This window comes from Microcaecilia unicolor, chromosome 3, assembly GCF_901765095.1.
Source record: "Microcaecilia unicolor chromosome 3, aMicUni1.1, whole genome shotgun sequence".
Taxonomy (NCBI): domain Eukaryota; kingdom Metazoa; phylum Chordata; class Amphibia; order Gymnophiona; family Siphonopidae; genus Microcaecilia; species Microcaecilia unicolor.
In genome coordinates this window covers 533,802,786-533,824,327 of record NC_044033.1, presented here as the reverse complement: position 1 = coordinate 533,824,327, position 21,542 = coordinate 533,802,786, and the positions used below count along the sequence as shown (strand labels likewise).

The window sequence follows — 21,542 nt, the reverse complement described above, 5'->3', positions numbered from 1 at the left end:
ACTCTTAAACTGAAATTCACCCTTTTCTATTCTTCATAAACTTCAAGTAATCCTGAAATATTCCGATCCTTTTCTCACTAGAGAAACTTCAATCGCCACCAATCTCTTTTCACTTATATTTTCTCATTTACCACAATCAGGCACTCTTTTATAATTTCAGTCAACAAACACAGGAAGTCACAGCTGGATGTCTCTCTTGGCAAAGGACAGCTCTCACTCTGTTCACTTCCCCGGCAGATTTCTTAACAGAAGCTGATCATCCAATCAGAGAGCGCTATTTGAATGCAGATTAACATACAGACACTCATGGGAATGTTTAGTGAAAAACACCGGACTAATTTGCATATGATTTAAACAAATCTGAGCATATGACAACCAAGTACAGACTCCCAGCACCTGAATTCTGCAATTAGATTTAAGGCAAATACTTTTAAAACTTATTTTTAGCACTTTTAAAATTTCAGGTTCTCTTTAATTTGAATGCTGTTTCAAGCTCTGAAACTCACCCTGACTGAGGAGCTAGCCCTAAACTGAAGCATAAATAGCAATCTGGTTGTATTCTCATGTAACTTGAAGAGCGTGCCTGCCTCAATTAATACTGCTCCTTTGCATGAAAAGGGAGGGCAGCGGAAATAGGAGAATCACAAGTTCATGTGAAAGATTTTGCAAGTGAGCAGACGGAGGCAGGGCAGTGGCGCCCCCCTGCGGCACTTACCGCATCAGCACGGCCCTGGTTCTGCGCAGGCAATGTATAAATAAACTGAGGGACCTTGGTATGTGCCCTCTTACTCCGTAGGGTGTGGATGGCATGAGGAAGGATCTAGCGAAGCTTGAAGAATGATCCGATAAATGGCAACTAAGATTTAATGCTAAGAAATGCAGGGTCATGCACTTGGGTTAAAAGAATCCTAGGGAATATAGGGGGTGAAGTGCTTCTGTGTACGAAAGAAGAGTGGGACTTGGGGTGACTGTGTCTGATGACCTCAAGGTTTCCAAATAGGTAGAAAAAGCGACAGTCAAAGCCAGAAGGATGCTCGGGTGCATAAGGAGAGGGATGACCAGCAGGAAAAAAGAGGTGATAGTGTCCCTGTATAAATAAGTCTCTGGTGAGGCCCAATTTAGAGTACTCCATGCAATTCTGGAGACCACACCTACAAAAATATATAAACAGGATAGAGTCGATCCAGAAGGCGGCTACAAAATTGGTAAGTGGTCTCCGTCATAAAACATACAGGGACAGACTTATGAACCTCAACATAAGAACATAAGTATTGCCATACTGGGACAGACCGAAGGTCCATCAAGTCCAGCATCCTATTTCCAACAGTGGCCAATCCAGGTTGCAAGTACCTGGCAAGATCCCAAAACAGTAAACACATTTAAGCTGCTTATGCTAGAAATAAGCAGTAGATTTTCCCTAAGTCTATTGTATACACTGGAAGAGAGGCGGGAGAGAGGGGATAAAAAACCTCAAGACTCACCTCTTCCGGAAAACCTACCCAGCAGACCTGAACTAATTCATGAACAATGCATCACATCTATCAAACTAAAAAATGAACAATACCCCTTCCACATAGTCCTATTACTTCAAACTCTATGAATTTTACCACTCCAGTTATAAGTGTACTTCTTGTATTGCTCACTAGAAGCTGTAGCCCCATCCCCGGAGACTTATCAGCCTCATTGGGATTACTTCTCTCTATATATTCGTCCCAGAGTTGTATTCTCTTTTCCGGAACCTTATCAGCTTCCTTGCACCTACTGTTACTCTATTTTCCACTCTGTATATATTCCCGGAGTTAGTACTTTCCTCTCCGGAACCTGTAAGCCACATTGAGCCTACTGCTATGCGGGAAAATGTGGGATACGAATGTAATAAATAAATAAATAAAATATGATAGAGACATTTAAATATCTCAGGGGCAATAATGGACAGGAAGAAAGCCTTTTTCAAATGAAGGAAACCTCTGGAATGAGAGGGCATAGGATGTAGTTAAGAGGAAATAGGCTTAGGAGGAATCTAAGAACATACTGTTTTATGGAAAGGGTGGTAGATGCATGGAATGGCCTCCCGGGGAGGTTGTGGAGACAAGGACTGTGCCAGAATTTTAAAAAAGGGTGAGGCAGGCATGTGGGATCTCTTAGGGAAAGGGGGAGATAGTGGTTACTGAGGATGGGCAGACTAGATGGGACATTTAGCCCTTATCTGCCATCATGTTTCTATGAAAAGAGATGGCTATGGGGGGAAATGACTGAAGTCTACATAAGCCAGAGTGGTGTAGAATGAGTAGAAGTGAATCGATTTTTCAGTTTTTCAAAAAGTACAAAGACCAGGAGACACTTAATGAAATTACATGGAAATACTTTTAAAACAAATAGGAGGAAATATTTTTCACTCAAAGAATAATTAAGTTTTGGAACTCATTGCCAGAGGATGTGGTAACAGCAGTTAGCATATCCGGGTTTAAAAAAAGGTTTGGACAAGTTCCTGGAGGAAAAGTCCACAGTGTGTTATTGAGACAGACATGGGAAGCCATGGAATGTTGCTACTATTTGGGTTTCTGCCAGGTACTTTTGACCTGGATTAGCCACTGCTGGAAGAGGATAACTGGACTAGATCTGGACCCAATAGGTCCAGAGAGGATTACAGGTATAGGGGCTTGTTTTAGAAAGCAGTGCTATCGATCAGCAGCAGGCTGAATGTGAAGAATGCCATTCAATTCCCATGGGTTTCCTGACATTCAGTGGTAAAAGGAGCCCATAGAAAAGTAATTGTAATATACAAACAAACTAACATAAGCACAAAGTACACCAAAATCGTTAATATATAATTACAAATACACTAAAAAAATTGGCTACAAAATAATCAAATTAACATATATTGAGAAATAGCCCTAAATCAAGTTACTAATAAAAACTAAAAGTTAAATTAAAGGAACAGAGTCTGAATTAAGCGAAAAATGAGCAAACAAAATAGTTTTAACAGGGTTTTGAAAGTGTAAATAACAATTACTGTTCCTAATTTGGGTTGGAAGAACATTCTGTATTGAGACAGCCTGATAAGAAAAATGCTTGACAGACAAACATTATTAAGAGTGTGCATTTTTGGCAGAGGAAACGCAAAGGGAAAACTGACTGTCTGAACATAAAGATCTCTGGTGAAATGGAAAAAAAAAATCAGTAAATGCAATATATATTCTGGCATGCAACCATTTAAGACCTTAGAGGCCCTTTAACTAAGGCACACCCTAAAGTGGCCTGAGCTGGTGTAGGCGTGTGCTTTGGATGCAACGCTGGTCCATTTCCTGAATGCGCCTGGAGAAAAGGCATTTTTTTATTGTGCCGGAAAATGGACATGTGGCAAAATGAAAACCAGTGCGTGTCCATTTTCGTCCTGAGACCTTAATGCCACCCATTGACTTAGCAGTAAGGTCTCCCGCAGTAACCGGGTCCAGCACGCACCAACTGCCGATTACTGCCAGGTAAGCGCCCCGTGGTAGAAACTAGAAAATATTTTCAACCCTGTGTTTTGGGTCCCTTAATAACTAAGCGTAACCGTTGAAAGGATTTCTTGCCTGTACTGACAACCAGTGCAATGTACATAGCAAAGGAGAAGATTTGTCATATTTCTGTTGCTTAATGTAAGTTTAGCTGCTGTATCTGCAGCAGCTGTAATCTGCCATCTCACAAAATAATAGCACATTTTGAACAGGTACAGAGACGGGCAACAACAATGATAAAGGGGATGGGACGACTTCCCTAAGCGGAAAGGCTGAAATGGCTAGGGCTCTTCAGCTTGGAGAAAAGATGGCTGAGAGGAGATATGATAGAGGTCTATAAAATAATGAGTGGAGTGGAATGGGTAGACGTGAATTCCTCGTTTACGCTTTCCAAAAATATTAGGAGTAGGGGGCACGCAATAAAGCTACAAAGTAGTAAATCTAATAATTCGCACCTCCAGCATTCTGAAGCTGACTCCGTGACAGTGAAGCTGTGTAGTGTTCGTAGGGTTCGTAATCGCCCCGCCCTCGAGAGAACTCTGTATAGTTGCCAGGGAAAGAAGGAGAAGGGACCAACCACAGGCCTCGCACTCACTCTCAGTGCCCCACCCTGGGAGGGAAGGAAAGGCTGCATATAATGTTCACCCACTGGAAATTCGTTCCCTCCCTCCGAGTTCCAGGGTCGCTGTCTGTCCCCCCTCCCTCCATCCCAATTCCAGGGTCCCCCCTCCCTCCCAGTTCCAGGGTCATCGTCCCTCCCTCCCTTCCAGTTCTAGGCCCCCTCCCTCCGAATTTTAAAAGTCATCCTGACTTACCTCGCGGGGTAAAAAGCGTGCGGGCTTGGCACTTATTTCAGTTTTCCCTTCTCTGTCTCTCAGCTCTGGTCCCGCCCTTGTGGAAACAGGAAATGAGGGCGGGACCACAGCTGAGAGACAGAGAAGGGAAAACTGAAATAAGTGCCGAGCCTGCACGCTTTTTACCGCTGCTGCTGGCTGCCATAACCCCAACAGGTAAGTCAGGATGACTTTAAAATTCGGAGGGAGGGGGCCTGGAACTGGAAGGGAGGGAGGGAGGGACGATGACCCTGGAAATTGGAGGGAGGGACAACGACCCTGGAACTGGGAAGAAGGGAGGGGGTACCCTGGAACTGGGAGGGAGGGAGGAAGGGAAGGGGGACCCTGGAACTGGGAGGGAGGGAGGGAGGGAGAGAGAGAGGGGGGACCCTGGAACTGGGAGGGAGGGAGGGAGGGAGAGAGAGAAGGGGGACCCTGGAATTGGGAGGGAGGGAGGGAGAGAGAGAGGGAGGACCCTGGAACTGGGAGGGAGGGAGGGAGGGAGAGAGAGAAGGGGGACCCTGGAATTGGGAGGGAGGGGGACCCTGGAATTGGAAGGGATGGAGGGGGGACGCTGGAACTTCCCTTAAAAACATTAATGTTAGAAGGTGATTACCATGCTAGTGCCAGTTTCATTTCAATGAGAAATAGGCTTTTTTTTACTAGTTTAAAAGAAATCGGCAAAAATATTTCTTTGCTCAGCATGTAATTAAACTCTGGAATTTGTTGCCAGAGAATGAGGTAAAAGCAGCTGGCTTAGCGGAGTTTAAAAAAAGGTTTGGATAGCTTCCTAAAAGAAAAGTCCATAAGCCATTATTAAAATGGACTTGGGAAAATCCACTGCTTATTTCTGGGATAAGCAGCATAAAATGTACTGTTTTGGGATCTTGTCAGGTACTTGTGACCTGGATTGACCACTGTTGGAAACAGGATACTGGGCTTGATGAACCCTTGGTCTGACCCAGTTTGGCAATTCGTATGTACTTACAGTAAGTGGTTATAATTTGCCAACAGGAACACTCCTCTGATATGTCCATACACTTATGCACATATATTTGAGCAATTTTGTCATGCAAGTGTTTGTACTGAAAGTAGCAATACAGATGCTGCAGGAAATAGGAAAAGGAAGAATCAGAAGAGGAAAAGACATGAGAGAGCCTTACTTAGCTCAGGGATGGGGCATCAGCATCTGAAAGAATCAGGGATTCAGAAAGACTGAATTGTCCAAAGGTTTCTCACATAGGCAACCGAGACCCCTCGGACCAGCCGTCCGGGCTCCGCCCAGGGGTTTTTAAACCCCTCTTCTCTCTCCTCCCATACCAGCGGGGTAAACTTGGCCGGCAGGAACCTGCCCGCCATGCCTCGCTCGCACCCCGCTGGCATCGGCGCGCAATGCCCATCAGGGCACGGCGCCATGTTATAGGCGGCTCCATGCACCGTGGGGCACTGCGCCTTGCTTTTTTCAGAACGAGGGTCACATTCTGTTTCGTGGGTTTTCCAGGTAAACTCTGGACCTGCTTCTCTCGGGGCAGAACCTGCAGCCGAAATAACCCCACCAAAGTCCTTGTCCAGGGTTTGCTGGTTCTGCCCTCTCACCTGCCTCTGGACCATGGATAAAAGTTCCCACACTACTTTCAGTCACATTGAGGAGCAACTTTCAGCTCATGGTGTTACACAGGTGACTATTACTCCCCAGGTTAATAAATCTCTTGTTTTTTAGTTTTCTAATTGAGAAGTGCAACGCCGCCTACTCGGGACGTTAGAGTTTTCCCCTTCTTCAAGATAAGCAGATTCTGACCTGTACCCTGTGGCTAAGAAATCAAAGACCCACCTGGAGCTCAGAGGAAGAATATTCAAAACTTGGGTCACAATTAGTTAGAAAGAGAAAGCGATCTCATATTCTAAAGTCAGCAGGGGAGGTGCAGACAGTCCTGGGTTGGGTCTTGCAGTTCTCCTTCCACTAGGAAGAGCAGGACTAGAAGTCCCAGAATGCACTGAGGAGGGAAGCCAGCTGAGACCTGACACATCAGAATGTTAGTGCATGTCACCAGGATGTCATGTGTCCTTGTGATGTCACAGGAGCTGCTTTCCCTGCACTTTCAGTCTCTGGCGCCCTGCTCAATGGACTTCTCCTAGACCATGTGTGGGGTTAAAGGGCAAGCCCAGCATTAGGGCGGATGTGGGCCGAAAATTATGTGATGAATGTGTGGCTCTGCCTTCTTCTGTGGGTCACCGAAAGCTACGCGACAGGTAAGAACCAGCCCTTGTTAGAGCTCTCTGACCATCACACCAGCTGTGCTATAATTCCTGGATACAGGATAGGTAACAACCAGCACTTGTTAGTGTATCTGGGTTTAAAAAAGGTTTGGACAAGTTCCTGGAGGAAAACTCCACAGTCTGGCATGGAAATGTTACTATTTGGGTTCTGCCAGGTACTTGTGACCTGGATTGGCCACTGTTGGAAGCAGGATACTGTGGGCTAGATGGAACATTGGTCTGACCCATGTGGCTATTCTTATGCTCTTATGACAACCACCTTCCTTGCCTAATATCATTCATTCAAGTATTTATATAACACTTAGACACAAATGGTTTACAGTTTCACTTTACAGGTACTGAGTGTGTCCCTATTGGGCTCACAATCTAGATGCTACTGTTATATCTGTGGCAGAGAAGGGACTTGGTCATACTCAGCTGCAGAGTGAATTATTATTATTATTATTGAACCTGGCTCCCCAGGATCTCAACCCATCAGGCAACAGTGGGAATCAAACTCAGTTCCCCAGATCCACAACCCACTACACTAACCATTAGGCCACTCCTCCACTCCAAAGGTACCCAAACTTCCTAAAGAAATGTAGCCAATCATAATTCCAACCACAGAAAAAAAGCTCCCATGTCACTTCTGCCCTGGCTGTTACCCCACCCCTTTCCTTCTGCCTACACCTCCACCCATTCACTTAGCCCTGTATCATTCATAACTCCCATCTACTTGTTCAGATCCCACCACCAGTCATAATCTCCCCGTCCACGTCCTCATTCAGACCTTCCACTGCTCATAAATCCCTATCCAATAACACACAAAGAAGCCACTCCCATTAGTGAACTGCACCTCGTGTGACACAAAGCATGCACTCTTCAACTTGCCTGCAACGCATTTATAACCTTCTATCTATATAATGATTCAGACTTCTGTTACTTTTAAACTCCACTCCCACTCATTCACTCACTCAGAAACATCCCAGAAGCCACTCCCATTAGTGAACTGCACCTCGTGTGACACTTACAGCATGTACTCTTCAACTTGCAACGCATTCATAACCCTCCATCTATATAATGATTCAGTCTTGTTACTTTTAAACTCCACCCCTCCACTCACTCATTCACTCACTCAGAGACATCCCAGAAGCCACTCCCATTAGTGAACTGCACCTCGTGTGACACAGCATGTAGTCTTCAAAATTACCTGCAATGCATTCATAACACTCCATCTATATAATGATTCAGACTTCTGTTACTTTTAAACTCCACTCCCACTCATTCACTCACTCAGAAACATCCCAGAAGCCACTCCCATTAGTGAACTGCACCTCGTGTGACACTTACAGCATGTACTCTTCAACTTGCCTGCAACGCATTCATAACACTCCATCTATATAATGATTCAGTCTTGTTACTTTTAAACTCCACCCCTCCACTCACTCATTCACTCACTCAGAGACATCCCAGAAGCCACTCCCATTAGTGAACTGCACCTCGTGTGACACAGCATGTAGTCTTCAAAATTACCTGCAATGCATTCATAACACTCCATCTATATAATGATTCAGACTTCTGTTACTTTTAAACTCCACCCCTCCACTCACTCATTCACTCACTCAGAAACATCCCAGAACCCACTCCCATTAGTGAACCACGCCCATGCAATGCTTTGAGGATACACTCTTCAACTTCTTTTTTTTCTTGTTATATTTGCATCTTGGTCTTGATGTGATTTATATTTAAAATTTATATAAATTAAAAGTGAAAATATACTTTTAATGTGTAATAGTATTAGATAAGTCTCTGACCACAGACCCGCCAGTGTTTGCAGTGCAAGGGGAGAGTGTGACCAGCTTCTGTCTGCAGTGCGTGACCCACCAGTGTCCCACAGTGCAAGAGCGTGACTGCCTCTGTCTGCAGTGCAAGAGGAGAGTGTGACCCACCACTGCCTGCAATGTGAGTGTGACCCACCACTGTAGTTCAAAGGGAGAGTGTGACCTACCACTGTCTGCAGTGAATGAGTGTGACCCACCACTGTCTGTAGTGCAAGGGGAGAGTGTGACCTGCCACAGTCTGCAGTGTCTAAGTGTGTGTGAGCAGCCTCTGTCTGCAGTGCAAGGGGAGAGTGTGACCCACAGTATGTATAACGCAAGAGTGTCCTGCAACTGTCTGCAGAGCAAGAGCGTTATCAGCCTCTGTCTGCAGTGCAATGCAAGAGTGTGACTTGTCACTTTTTGCAGTTCAGAGGAAGTGTAACCAGCCTCTTTCTGCAGTGCAAGGGGGGAGTGTGATCACATGTCTCTGTTTTTGGAAGCACTCTGAATTCTGATTGAGCCTTGTTGCACTGCAGGATTTCGACGCCCTTGGTTTATTCTTTTCTTGTTTTGTTTTGGTTTTTTGAGGGGGGGGGGTTATTTATTTATTTGGAAACGCTGGAATTAGAATGAAGCAGAACCAGGACTAGCTCTGCCTTTTATCATTTCCTGGAACCATGAGGTCACCCTATCCACGGTTGGAGATTTGAGCTAAGTTGAGTTAGTAAAAATGAAACCTGTGTGCTGGGAGTCTCTCAAGGGAAGAATAAATTCAGAACTTTGGGCATTTAACGCAAAGATCCATTATTTTCAGACTGTGGAGTTCGTCCTGAATTTGACCAACAGCCCAGCAAGTTCCGTGTCAACAGTGGCAAGAACTCCTTCCCAGGAGAGTGGCCATGGATGGTCAGTCTTCAGATCCAGCACCATCACTTCTGTGGAGGATCCATCCTGAGCAAGTGGTGGATCCTCACAGCTGCTCACTGCTTTCATGACTCAGTGTGAGTAACTCATCTTCCCTGTGCTCAAATCCTTCCAGCCTCCTGCACTTTCACATTCCCTGGGATCTTCAATTCTCTGTACTTTACCTCAGTTTGCTCTGGTACTTTCAACTGTGCATTTTACTACAGTTTGCTCTGGCATTTTTACTTTTTCTAAATTTTAAATTTTCTGTTGTTACTTTTAGTCCTGAATTCTTTGTTTTGCTTGAATGTCTGCTAACTAACTAACTAACTATATATTTGTTGCATTTGTATCCCACATTTTCCCACCTATTTGCAGGCTCAATATGGCTTACATAGTACTGTGATGGCGAACGCCAATTCCGGTATGAGAAATACAGAGTGGTAATTGCGTTATAGTTCATGAGTAACAGAGTGTCTTAGGTAGTTAAGGAGGAAGAATTAAGTGTCCTGTTCTGGTACAAGTTTCGTTGTGTTGCAGGGTTCGGGTGTTTAGGTTGGATCGTTATGGTAAGCCTTTTTGAACAAATTGGTCTTTAATGATTTCTGAAATATTGTTAGGTCGTGCTTTGTTTTCATGACGTTTGGTAGTGCATTCCATATTTGTGTGCTTATGTAGGAGAAGCTGGATGCATATGTTGATTTATATTTTAGTCCTTTGCAGCTTGGGTAGTGGAGATTTCGGTATGTGCGTGATGACCTTTTTGTGTTTCTGGTTGGTAAGTCTATGAAGTCCGACATGTAGATCGGGGCAACACCATAGGCGCCCGGTATAAGAGGCTTGGGGAGGCTAAGCCTCCCCAGCCAGAAGTTCAGCAAGGGCGGGGCGGACTGCCCCGGGTGCAGTTCCCGCTGCCTTGAACATCTCCCCCCGACTGGTGCGTGTGATCTTTACCCTCCCCCCCGACTACCTCGATATTGCTCTCCCCCTCCGCTCCTGTCCTGTCACGTCGTCTTTGAACTTCGAGGATTCCTTCTGGTAGCAGCAGCAGCAGCATCGGCAATGATGTAAGCGCTGCTTTCAGCCTGCCCCGGAAGCAATCTCTGGACAGCGTCCCTCCTACGCGGGAAACTGTACAGAGAGTGCTTCCGGGGCAGGCTGAAAGCAGCGCTTACATCATTGCCGATGCTGCTGCTGCTACCGGAAGGAAGCCTCAAAGTCCAAAGACATGACAGGAGCGGAGGGGGAGAGCGATACCGAACTAGTCCGGGGGGGGGGGGGGAGCAATGCATCATGCCAGCCAGCTGCCAAACCAAAGGGAAAGGGGGTGGAGAGGATGTGAGGTGCCACATCTAAGGGGAAGAGGGAGGAAGGAAAGCAATGGCAGGGAATGGGAAAAGGGGGGGTGGAGAAAGGAGTGAGAGTGATGGAAGCAAGAAGGGGAGGGAAGAGAAAGGTGGGATGCATGAGGACGCTAGAGGAGAGAGAGAGAAAGTGGAAAAGTGCAGGGGAGAGCCAGGGACATGCAAAAGAGCAGGGGAGAGTCAGAGAGAGATGGGGAGCGAAAGAGGGGACATGGAAGAGAGCAGGGGAGAGCCAGAGAGAAGATGCTGGATGGAAGAGGGGTACAGAGAGAGAGAGAGATTAGTGGAAAGATGGGGAGAGAAAGAGGGGACATGGGCAGGAGAGAGAGAGAAGCTGCTGGAGAGAAACTGGGGGAGATCCTAGCTGTCAGATGGAGAAATGCTGAATGAAAGGAGGGAGAAAGAGGGAAAATGCTGGAGGGAGGGGGCAGAAAGAGGGAAGATACTGGGCGTAAGGGTAGGGAGGGAAAGAGGAAAGACACTGGGATAGAGAGGACATGCTGAAAGGGTCAAGAGAGAGAACTGTTTAGAAGGAAGGAGATATAGAGGGAGACAATGGATGGAAGGAGAGGGAGACAATAGACGGAAGGATTGGGAGAGGGTAATGGGTAGAAGGATGGAGAGAGAAAGAGGGATGACACTGGATGGAAGGGAAAGAGAAAGAGGGAAGGTGCTGGACATGGATGGAGGGAAGAGAGGAGAAATCTGGACATGGATGGAGAGTATATTGCTGCATTTAAGGGCTGGATTGGAATACTTTGAGGGCAGATGCTGAAACTGGAGAAAGGATAGGGTGGTAGACAGGACGCATAAGGACACAGGAGGATGGTGGACATGTTGAGAGAAAAAATATCAAATGGAAAGAAGACACTGGGACCAAAGTGAATAGAAAAACTAAATGCTCAGACAACAAAGGTAGAAAAAAGTATTTTATTCAGAATTTATTGGAATACGTCAGCTTTTGGAAATGTGCATCTGTGATATTTTGCATGTAAGTTTCAATTTTTCTGGTATTGCTGCATGCTGAGTCTGACTTCTTCAGGTAACTTTCCATTTCAGTATTTTGCCTTCATATTATTTTTATTTCTAGTTCCTTGTGTCATATCTGTTGTCATGTGTTTTTCATGTGTGATCAAGGTGCAGTATTCTGCTAGTGTGTAGTATTTACAGCCCATTTTGGGTTTGTTTTTTTTGTTTCACTAGGTTGTGTACTGGTATTTTAGAGCCCAGTGTAATTACAGTGCTGCTTTTCCACGCATAAGGTTGTAGCTTGTTCTGTCCTTGGAATTAGTGCTGTTATGGTTTGCTAAGGTTATGAGTGTTTTTGCACAAGTTTGTGTATAGTGTTTTGCAGTGGAGAGATTGTGTATTGGCCTTACTGAGGTGGCACCAAATCATCAGAAAGGGTTTTAGAGCCTAAATCACGACACACTACCTTGAAGGATCTATATATGGTCGTTAATAAAAGGAGCTCATTGTGAACACTAGCCACCCTAAAAGGGTGTTTTGTGGCTCTACATGAGAATTGTGATGTTATGATCCCTTGTTTCATATTGTTGACGGTCTGCATTTTCCATATGGGTGGTATATTGGTGTATTAGGGTCTGCCTAGTGTTATGGTAAAGTAAGATTCTGAGTGTGTTTTTGCACAAATTTGTGCATAGTGTTTTACAGTTGAGCGATTGTGGTTAGTATATGCTTTGAGCAACCACTTTATTCTTTGACATATGATACATATCTAATATCTAAATTTAATAAAAGGTATTAATTGTGACTATTTTATTTTTACTTATTTTTTTCTGTGTTAATTGTGGCTATAAGCTCTGCCCCTGGCTCCACCCCCTAACCCCCGCCTCCTTTAGCCTCCCCAAACAGTTGGGCCACCGACCGCCTATGGGCATCACCGTGAATAATTTTGTGAACCAGGGTGCAGATTTTGAGCGCAATTCGTTCGTTGATTGGGAGCCAATGCAGTTTTTCACGTAGGGGTTTGGCGTATCTTGTTTTTCCAAATATGAGTCTGGCTGTGGTGTTTTGGGCAGTTTGAAGTTTCTTAATAATTTGTTCTTTGCATCCGGCATAGATTGCATTGCAGTAGTCTAGGTGATTTAGCACCATTGATTTTACCAAGCTGCAGAATATTTCCCTTGGGAAGAAAGGTTTTACTCATTTGAGTTTCCACATTGAGAGGAATATTTTCTTTGTTGTAATTTTCGCTTGGCTTTCTAGCGTCATGTTTCGGTCGATGGTGACTCTGAGAATTTTCAGGCTGTCTGAGACATGAAGAGTGTAATCTGGGGTGTTAAACCAAACGATGTGATACCCGCAAGCGTGCCTTCTCCGGAGTAGCCCCCACACTCTGGAATGCATTGCCTGAAAGGCTTCACTTAACACAAGACTATCTCTACTTCAGGAAGCAGGTGAAAGCTTGGCTTTTCGACCAGGCCTTTAATGGAAGAAGTAACTAACTTGTTAGTCTCACTCACACACACAAAGATTGACTTGGGCTGCACATACTGGAGCAGGACATGTTTATCCACTCCTACCCTAGCTGTGATAATATTTAACCATCTGTCTGACCTCACGTGCAACTTTCTTCAAATCAATCACCTTACTTTCTAAATCTTCCTACTTTCTTACTCATCTATATGTTACAACTTTGCCTTACCCTTCACTACCAATTATAACGTTCTATTACATATTGTGTTGTCATTGCAAGTAGTACATGCCATACTTCGTATTGCTGTTCGAATATTTTTACTGCTGTAATTGTCTATTGCTCATGTTTGATCTATTCTTACTGTACACCGCCCTGAGTGAATTCCTTCAAAAAGGCGGTAAATAAATCCTAATAAATAAATACACAAATGCTACACAAAACAAAATATATTTTAAGGAAAAACCAGGTGCTCAAAACTCTTAGCCAATCTCAAACAAAGATAGAGCAATAAAATACTCATCACTTCACCTGGAAAAAAAACCCTTCAAAAGTAACCAAGTTCATCAGCTCACAAACAGTGAATGTCAAAATGAAAACATTTATTAAAATGTTTTTAAAAAAAAGAGAACCCCCCCTAACTTATCTGAAAAGATCAGTAGATGTCTCACTGTAGTCAAGTTCAATATTTAGAGCCTCTAATATAAAAATCAATATTATTCACATGACCCTTTTACTAAAGCGTAATAAGGCTCCTAAACATTTTCTCTCACATGCATTGCCATCCTGAAGAAGAAAAATGCACCATCCACGTGACGATGTGATTTTATATGGTTAGGGTCTGAGCAGTACTTGCAAGAATTTTTTCACTGGTTGAATAATTGTGGTAATAACACTAAATTTACCATGACTACCAGTTTGACTTCCAAACAGTTTTGGAATATTCTTTTGACTCTTCAGGGGTTTCACACATCACTATTGCAGAAGCCCACTGACAGGAATATCTTGTTACAATATTACTACTACTTAACATTTCTAGAGTGCTACTAGGGTTACGCAGCGCTGTACAGTTTAACAAAGAAGGACAGTCCCTGCTCCAAGGAGCTTACAATCTAAAGGACGAAATGTCAAGTTGGGACAGTCAAGATTTCCTGAATAGAGGTATAGTGGTTAGGTGCCGAAGGCGACATTGAAGAGGTGGGCTTTGAGCAAGGATTTGAAGATGGGCAGGGAGGGGGCTTGGCGTATGGGCTCAGGGAGTTTATTCCAGGCATGGGGTGAGGCGAGGCAGAAAGGGCAGAGCCTGGAGTTGGCAGTGGTGGAGAAGGGTACTGAGAGGAGGGATTTGTCTTGAGAGCGGAGGTTGCGGGTAGGAACATAAGGGGAGATGAGGGTAGAGAGGTAGGGAGGGGCTGCAGATCAAACAATATCGAAGTTTTCGTCCCTGCCATTTGTGAGACATCTGGGAAAAATATACTTTTCTTGTGGGGACATTTTGTTGTAAGTGTCCTCTATGAAGCAATGATTTTGGACCAGAGCTATTTTGTTTTAAATCATTTCTATAGTGCTACTAGACAAACAAAGTACTGTACACATTATATACAGGTACTGTCTCTGTCCCTAGGGGGCTCACAGTCTAAGGGAACACTCTCCCTAGACCTATCCAAGCAATCCATGACCACCTACCATTCAGAAAAGCACTAAAAACCCATCTATTCAAACAAGCCTACCCAAAAGACCCAGATTAATCTCATGAACCCATCTACCTTACATATACTGAAGAGAAAATGACATTGACCCAGAATCTATCTCCCACCCTACCCTCCTCTCTCTATCACCTGTCTCTACCTACCTCCCATCCATTTACTCCCATCCATCCTTCTATTATGTTATACTTAATTTCCTACTTTACATAACAAAATTCTATGTTACCTATTACTATGTAAGCCGCATTGAGCCTGCTTTTAGTGGGAAAGTGTGGGATACAAATATAATAAATAAATAAGTTTGTTTTGGTACCTGGGACAATGGAGGGTTAAGTGACTTGCCCAAGGTCACAAGGAGCTGCAGTGGGAATTGAACCCAGATTGCCAGAATCAAAGCCTCCTGCAATAACCATTAGGCTACTCCTGCACTCCTTAGGGTGGATAACAAACTATACAGGCATACCCTGTATGCTGGAAGAGCGTGGTTATTTAACTCATCCAGATGACACTATGGGATCTATGCAGTGGCGTAGCTATGTGGGCCCCTGTAGATTTAGCCCTGGACCCCCCTGCCGACGACCCTCTCGACCCCCTCTCCCGCCGCCAACCCCCCCCCCCCCCACCGCCGTCGCCACCTTTGCTGGCAGGGGACCCCAACCCCTGCCAGCCGAGGTCCTCTTCTCCGTACAACGTGCAGGACATCTTGACGACTGAGAAACAGAACGAAGCCTTGCGCCGGAAGAAGAGGACCTCGGCTGGCGGGGATTGCCCCATCCTCCTATGTACCTAAATCCTTCTTGGTGACACCAGTCTTTGAGCCAGCTATTGAATTTCTCAGTACTTTGCGATCTTTTCTCTCCCTTTCCAAAGGTAGGTAGTACTTCAGAGAAAGCAATTGTTTGTACCAAAGGTTTTAACCCCTCTCCCAGCTCCTGAAAAGCTCTCCGTGTGGCAAGTGGGGTATTACTGGACAAGTCATTTGTTCCTAGGTGGATAACAACATCAGTGTTTGACTCCTCTGATTATAGAGATTATTTGCTTGGTACTCCTGGTAGCTGAAGAGCCTGGAAGGCATTTCACTTTGGCCCCTTGAACTGTGTTTCAAAGTTAATGCCTCTGATAATGGAATCCCCTGGTAGCAACAGTTTCCTGGTATGAGTTTCAACATTAGTGATTTGAGGGTGTCTTTTCTCTTTGGGCATATTCATATCTTTTTGTTCTGCCTCATTTCTACTTCTGCCTTACATCAATGTCCGTTAGCGCATTCAACTTTAGTAACCTTATCGATTGGTGTGTAATTTGGATATTCTCTGACCTTGAATTGTTTTTCTGTTGCATTGTGACTTGTTTTGAATTGTATTCATTTTTTATGTGCTGTGTAATGAAGTTTAGTAAATATCATTTCCTTTGTGTTCACTGCATCACAGTTTTGCATTGAAAAGCCATCTTTCAAACCATTAACCAAACCACGTTGGACCTACTATTACATGGGAAAATGTAGGGTACAACTGCAGAAATAAATTAAATTAGATAATAAACATTTAAACATTAAATGACAACATTTTTTATTAAGATCCATTCTAAAGTGTGCAGTCGGCTCCCTGGAGGTAGCAGAAAGCCTAATTCTTCACCAAATCTTTTCTGTACAGTTTCAGATCTACACACTTGAGAGTGGAACTGGGTTCGACAATTCTGCACCGGGAAAAGGAGGTGAAAGAGGTGAAGAAGCTGTTTACTCACGGGAAATACAGTCAGAGGACCTTTGACAACGACATTGCTCTGCTGCTTGTTTCCTCCCCCATACACTTCGACAAATGGAGGTTGCCCATCTGCATGCCACCTCTGGGGGAGTTCAACATGCGAGACTGGAAAATATGCTATGTGGTTGGGTGGGGTTCAGCCATGACCGGTGAGTGCTAGTGATAATTCAGCTTCACCAGGGTAAAGGACAGAAGCTGATGTTTATATCTCATACCAAATAAGGATTATACAGAAAAAATTGCAATTCAGTTGAAGATTCTGTTGTTTCTTTCAAATCATTTGATTAATAAACATTTTTTTAACATCGGTTGCAACCTTAGCATATGCAAATTGAAGTAGATGCCTGCATTAATTAATAGCTTAACACATATTAAATTGATTATGAATGCACTAATTTATCTAAAGCATACTCACAAATTGAATGTGCACTAACGAAGGTTCATCCCTACCCAGTGGCATACTTTAGTTACCACACTTGGCAGAGCAATACCCCCCCCCCCCCCACGGGAGAAGCAGCCCCCTTCTCTGAGCAAGGGGGTGCACTGAGCCGTCTTGCGGCTGTCAGCTCTGCCAATCTCCTGCCCCCTCTGATGTCAACTTCCTGTTCCGGGGCAGGGAAACGGCAGAGCCGACAGTCGTACAACTACCCGTAGCACCCAGAAGCAGAGCCAGGTTGACGGCGTGGGGGGAGTGAAAGCGGACTTCCGCCGGTGCTAGAGCACATTTTCAATCCAACACATTGAAAAAATATAGGCGCCAGCGCCGGCAAAACTCCGTTTGGGGGAGCGGCCGCTCCCCTCGCGCCCCCCCCCCCCGGCTACGCCACTGGTAGCACCCCATTGCTGTCTGCACCTGGTGTGGACGACGGCCACTGCCCCACTCTTGGTACGCTAGAGTCCCTACCTACAGCTGTACTGAATAAGAATATTTTATATTCAGCCAAAAACTAATCATGAAAAATATGATTCGGCCGAATACAAATACTGAATACGAATAATGAGCTTTAACATAAATAATAAAAAAAGCAATGTAAAATCAGAGATCATGTGTTTATTTCAGAAGGATTTAGCACAGTAAAGCCCCGGATTATTCTTATTCAAATTTAAATCACTATTTGATTAAATACGAATAATGTATTAAGGGCTGAATTGAATTGAATCGAACACAAAGAATCGGTACAGCAATAACCAGCGGTTTGATATACTTTTATTATTTTAGTGATTGTTTTAGTTTCCATTTTTAAATTCTATTTTGTGAATTTTTAAATTGTACTACATGAATTGTATTTTAGAAATTCCATTATATTTTAACTCTGCTGTAGGCTGGTTTGAAAATTCATAGACACAGATCTGACCCTATGCACAGACGGCTGTGGTTTTTGCACATGGCTATGCTCTTTGGCCTAATCTGATTAATACAAATATTTATGCAAATTATGCCCCATAGTGAGTTTTTACATGTTACCCCTAATAATGAGCAGTGAACGACCAAACAAATTTCCTAAGAAAAGCACTTACTCATCTACATTTTGAATAGACAGTGCAGAAAGGCAATATTTGTTGTGATCCTAGGTGGTGAGCTCTAGGACCACAGACGGATTCCCAACCATGACAGATAGGTCACTTCCGGGTTTGAAGGAGAAGAGGCAAGACAAGAGCTTGGCACAGCAGGAAGCTAGGAGTCAAGACGGAAGGTTGGCAAGGCAAGGGATCAGGAGACAAACTGGACTTGACAAAGCAGGAACCAGTTGCAAAGGCACTCAAAGTGGGGCTGGGCAGTGGAGGAGTGGCCTAGTGGTTAGGGTGGTGGACTTTGGTCCTGGGGAACTGAGGAACTGAGTTCGATTCCCACTTCAGGCACAGGCAGCTCCTTGTGACTCCAGGCAAGTCACTTAACCCTCCATTGCCCCATGTAAGCCGCATTGAGCCTGCCATGAGTAGGAAATCGTGGGGTACAAATGTAACAATAAATAAATAAATAAAAAGCACCCAGGCCCATGACATCACTCCGCTGTGCCTCTCTTTCATCCCGCCACTAGCCCTATAGCATTAGGGTTGTGGAGTGCGTGACAGTGGGCGCGAAAGGACGTCGTCCCACGAGGGTAAGTGTGGCAGGGGTCAGAGCCAGGATCATGGCAGCCCCATGACAGTACCTCCGCCGCAATGCCCCTCTCCCCCCACGCATGGGCCTGCGTTTGGATTTGTGAGGAAACAGGCGGTGAAACCAGCAGATGAGGAATGGAGCATGGACTTGAGCCTCGGTGTCAAAGCCCTTCCAAGCAATGAAATATCTCAATCTGCCTCGTACCCTTCAGGAGTCCAGAATACCCTGCACTTCGTACTCTTTGTTGGGGTCCACATCAACCGGTAGCGGTGTAGGGAAAGCCTTAGTTGTTTTCCTCAATAACAGAGGTTTCGGTAAGGACACATGAAAGCTGTTGTGGATCCGCAAGTTAGCTGGTAGGTTTAGTTGGTACATGACGGGTCCCTGGGTATGGCCCAATGAACTGAAGGGCAAACTGGGCTGAAGGCATTTTAAGGCATAGAATCCATGTGGAAAGCCATACCAGGTCCCCTATCTGGAAGTGGGGTGTGTGGCATCTCTTTTTGTTGGCCTGTTGCTTGAATCTCTCTTGAGCAGGGACTATCCTTCCCCATGTTAAACTTGTACAGCGCTGCGTAACCCTGGCAGCACTATAGAAATGCTAAGTAGTAGTAGTCGTCTGAAGTAGGAGCTCCCAGGTGGTCTTCCAGATCTGAGAAAGTGAGATGATAGACTTTGCAACCGCAGGGACTTCTGGGGCCAGGGGTACAGGCATAGGTACTCGGGAGTGTTGACCAAAGACAATCCAAAAAGGGAGGCCCCAGTGGACAAACACATGATTATTAGGACAGAACTCTGCCCATGGTAGCAGTTGAGACCAGTTGTCCTGTAAGACAGAGACATAGAGGCATATTTTCAAAGCACTTAGCCTTCCAAAGTTCCATAGAAACCTATGGAACTTAGCCTCCCAAAGTGCTTTGAAAATATGCCTAATAGGCTCACAAGAAGTCCTTCAGATTCTGATTCATTCTTTCAGTTTGACCGCTAGTCTATGGATGGTATCCTGAGGAGAATTCCAGTTTTACCAGCAGGGAGTGATTGAGGCTTCACCAGAACTTTGAGGTGAACTATACACCCCATTCAGAGATGATGGACACAGGTAAGATGGGCAATCATAAGACATCCTTGAGAAAGTGCTGGACCAATGTGGATGCAGTTGGTAATCCAGCAAGGGGCACATTTCGAGAAGTGGTCCAATAACAACCCATATGGTAGTGTAACCTTTAAAGTGGTGGAGATCCATAATGAAATCCATCGCAATGTGCGTCCAGGGTTTCTTAGGTACTGGAAGTGGTTGCAAAAGGCCTCAAGGATCGGCATGGGAGAGTTTCTGGTGGGCACACACAGGACAGGCCAAAACGAATTTCCTTACATCTTTCTTGAGAGTGGGCCACCAATATGAGCAGGAGATAAGCTCTGTGGTACATTGGATTCCAGAATGACCAACAATTCTAGAATTGTGCCCCCACTCGAGGACATCCTCCCAAAGTAGTCTAAGGATGATAGTCTTGCTCGGCAGCACCAATGAGACAGTAGCAGTCAAGATGCGGGCTGGGTCAATGACGTGCTGGAGGTTGGATGTCTCTTCATCCATTTCTAAGGATTGTGACAGGGCATCTGCCTTATTATTCTTCTCTGCTGGTCAAAAGCATAGTTAGAAATCAAAACATGAGAAAAACATGAACCATTGGGCTTGTTGTGGGTTAAGCTGCCTCTTGTAGATATAGCAAATTCTTATGGTTGGTCAGTACAATGACAGGGGATTTGCCCCCTCAAGTAAGTGGTGCCACTCCTCCAGCGCCAATTTTATGGCCAAATGTTCCTGGTCTTCTATAGTATATTTTCTCACAGCTGGGGAAAACTTCCATGAGAAGAAAGCACAGTGAAGCAGTTTCCTGCAGGTATGGGTCTGGGATAGTATGACCCTTCTCCAATGGCTGAGGCATCTACTTCAACAGAACCACTTTCCAGGATCAGTTATCAAAAGACCGGAGCAGTCATAAAGGCCTGCTTCAGATGCTCTAACACAACTACGGCTTCTGGTGACTAGTCACAGGGATTCACCTCCTTCTGAGTGAGAGCAGTCAGAGGTGCTGCAATAGCAGAGTAATTCAGGATGAACTGCCGGTAATAGTTGGCGAAGCCCAGAAATCTCTGGACAGTTCTGCGATCTAAAGGTCGAAGCCAGTCAAGAATAGCAGACAGCTTGGCTGGGTCCATTCGTAGCCCCTGATCAGAGATAATATACCCCAAAAAGGGTAATTCGGAGCGTTCAAAGACACATTTTTCCAAGTTGACGAATAGTCAGTTCAGGCGCAGACGGTGGGGCACCATCATGACATGCTGCCTATGTTGTTGCAACGAACGGGAGAAGATCAGGATGTCACTGAGATGGACAACAATGCATTTGTATAACAGATCTCGGAATATAAGAACATAAGAATAGCCATACTGGGTCAGACCAATGGTCCATCTAGCCTAGTATCCTGTTTTCCAAACAGTGACCAAGCCAGGTCACAAGTACCTGGCAGAAACCCTGGGGCAAGCAGTTGCTTCCCCATATCTGTCTCAATAGCAGACTATGGACTATTCCTCCAGGAATTTGTCTAAACCTTTTTTTAAACCCATATATGCTAACCGCAGCTACTACATGCTCCAGAAAGAGTTCCAGAGCTTAACTATTCGTTGATTGAAAATATATTTCCTCCTATTTGTTTTAAAAATATTTCCATGTAAGTTCCTTGAGTGTCCCCTAGTCTTTGTACTTTTGGAATGAGTAAAGAATTGATTTACTTCTACTTGTTCTACACCACTCAGGATTTTGTAGACCTCAATCATATCTCCCCTCCTCTGTCTCTT

At 44.7% G+C, this 21,542-nt stretch overlaps 1 protein-coding gene across 1 annotated transcript in view; it reads left to right on the top strand.

The window, feature by feature from the left end:
* Positions 1-21,542, top strand: part of LOC115464838 (mucin-2-like) — a 75,334-nt gene that overhangs the window by 12,131 nt on the left and 41,661 nt on the right. Inside the window, exons 2-3 of the mRNA XM_030195197.1 lie at positions 9,224-9,410; positions 16,469-16,728. Of these exons, the coding sequence (XP_030051057.1) occupies positions 9,224-9,410; positions 16,469-16,728 (447 nt within the window). The remainder of the gene's footprint in view (positions 1-9,223; positions 9,411-16,468; positions 16,729-21,542) is intronic.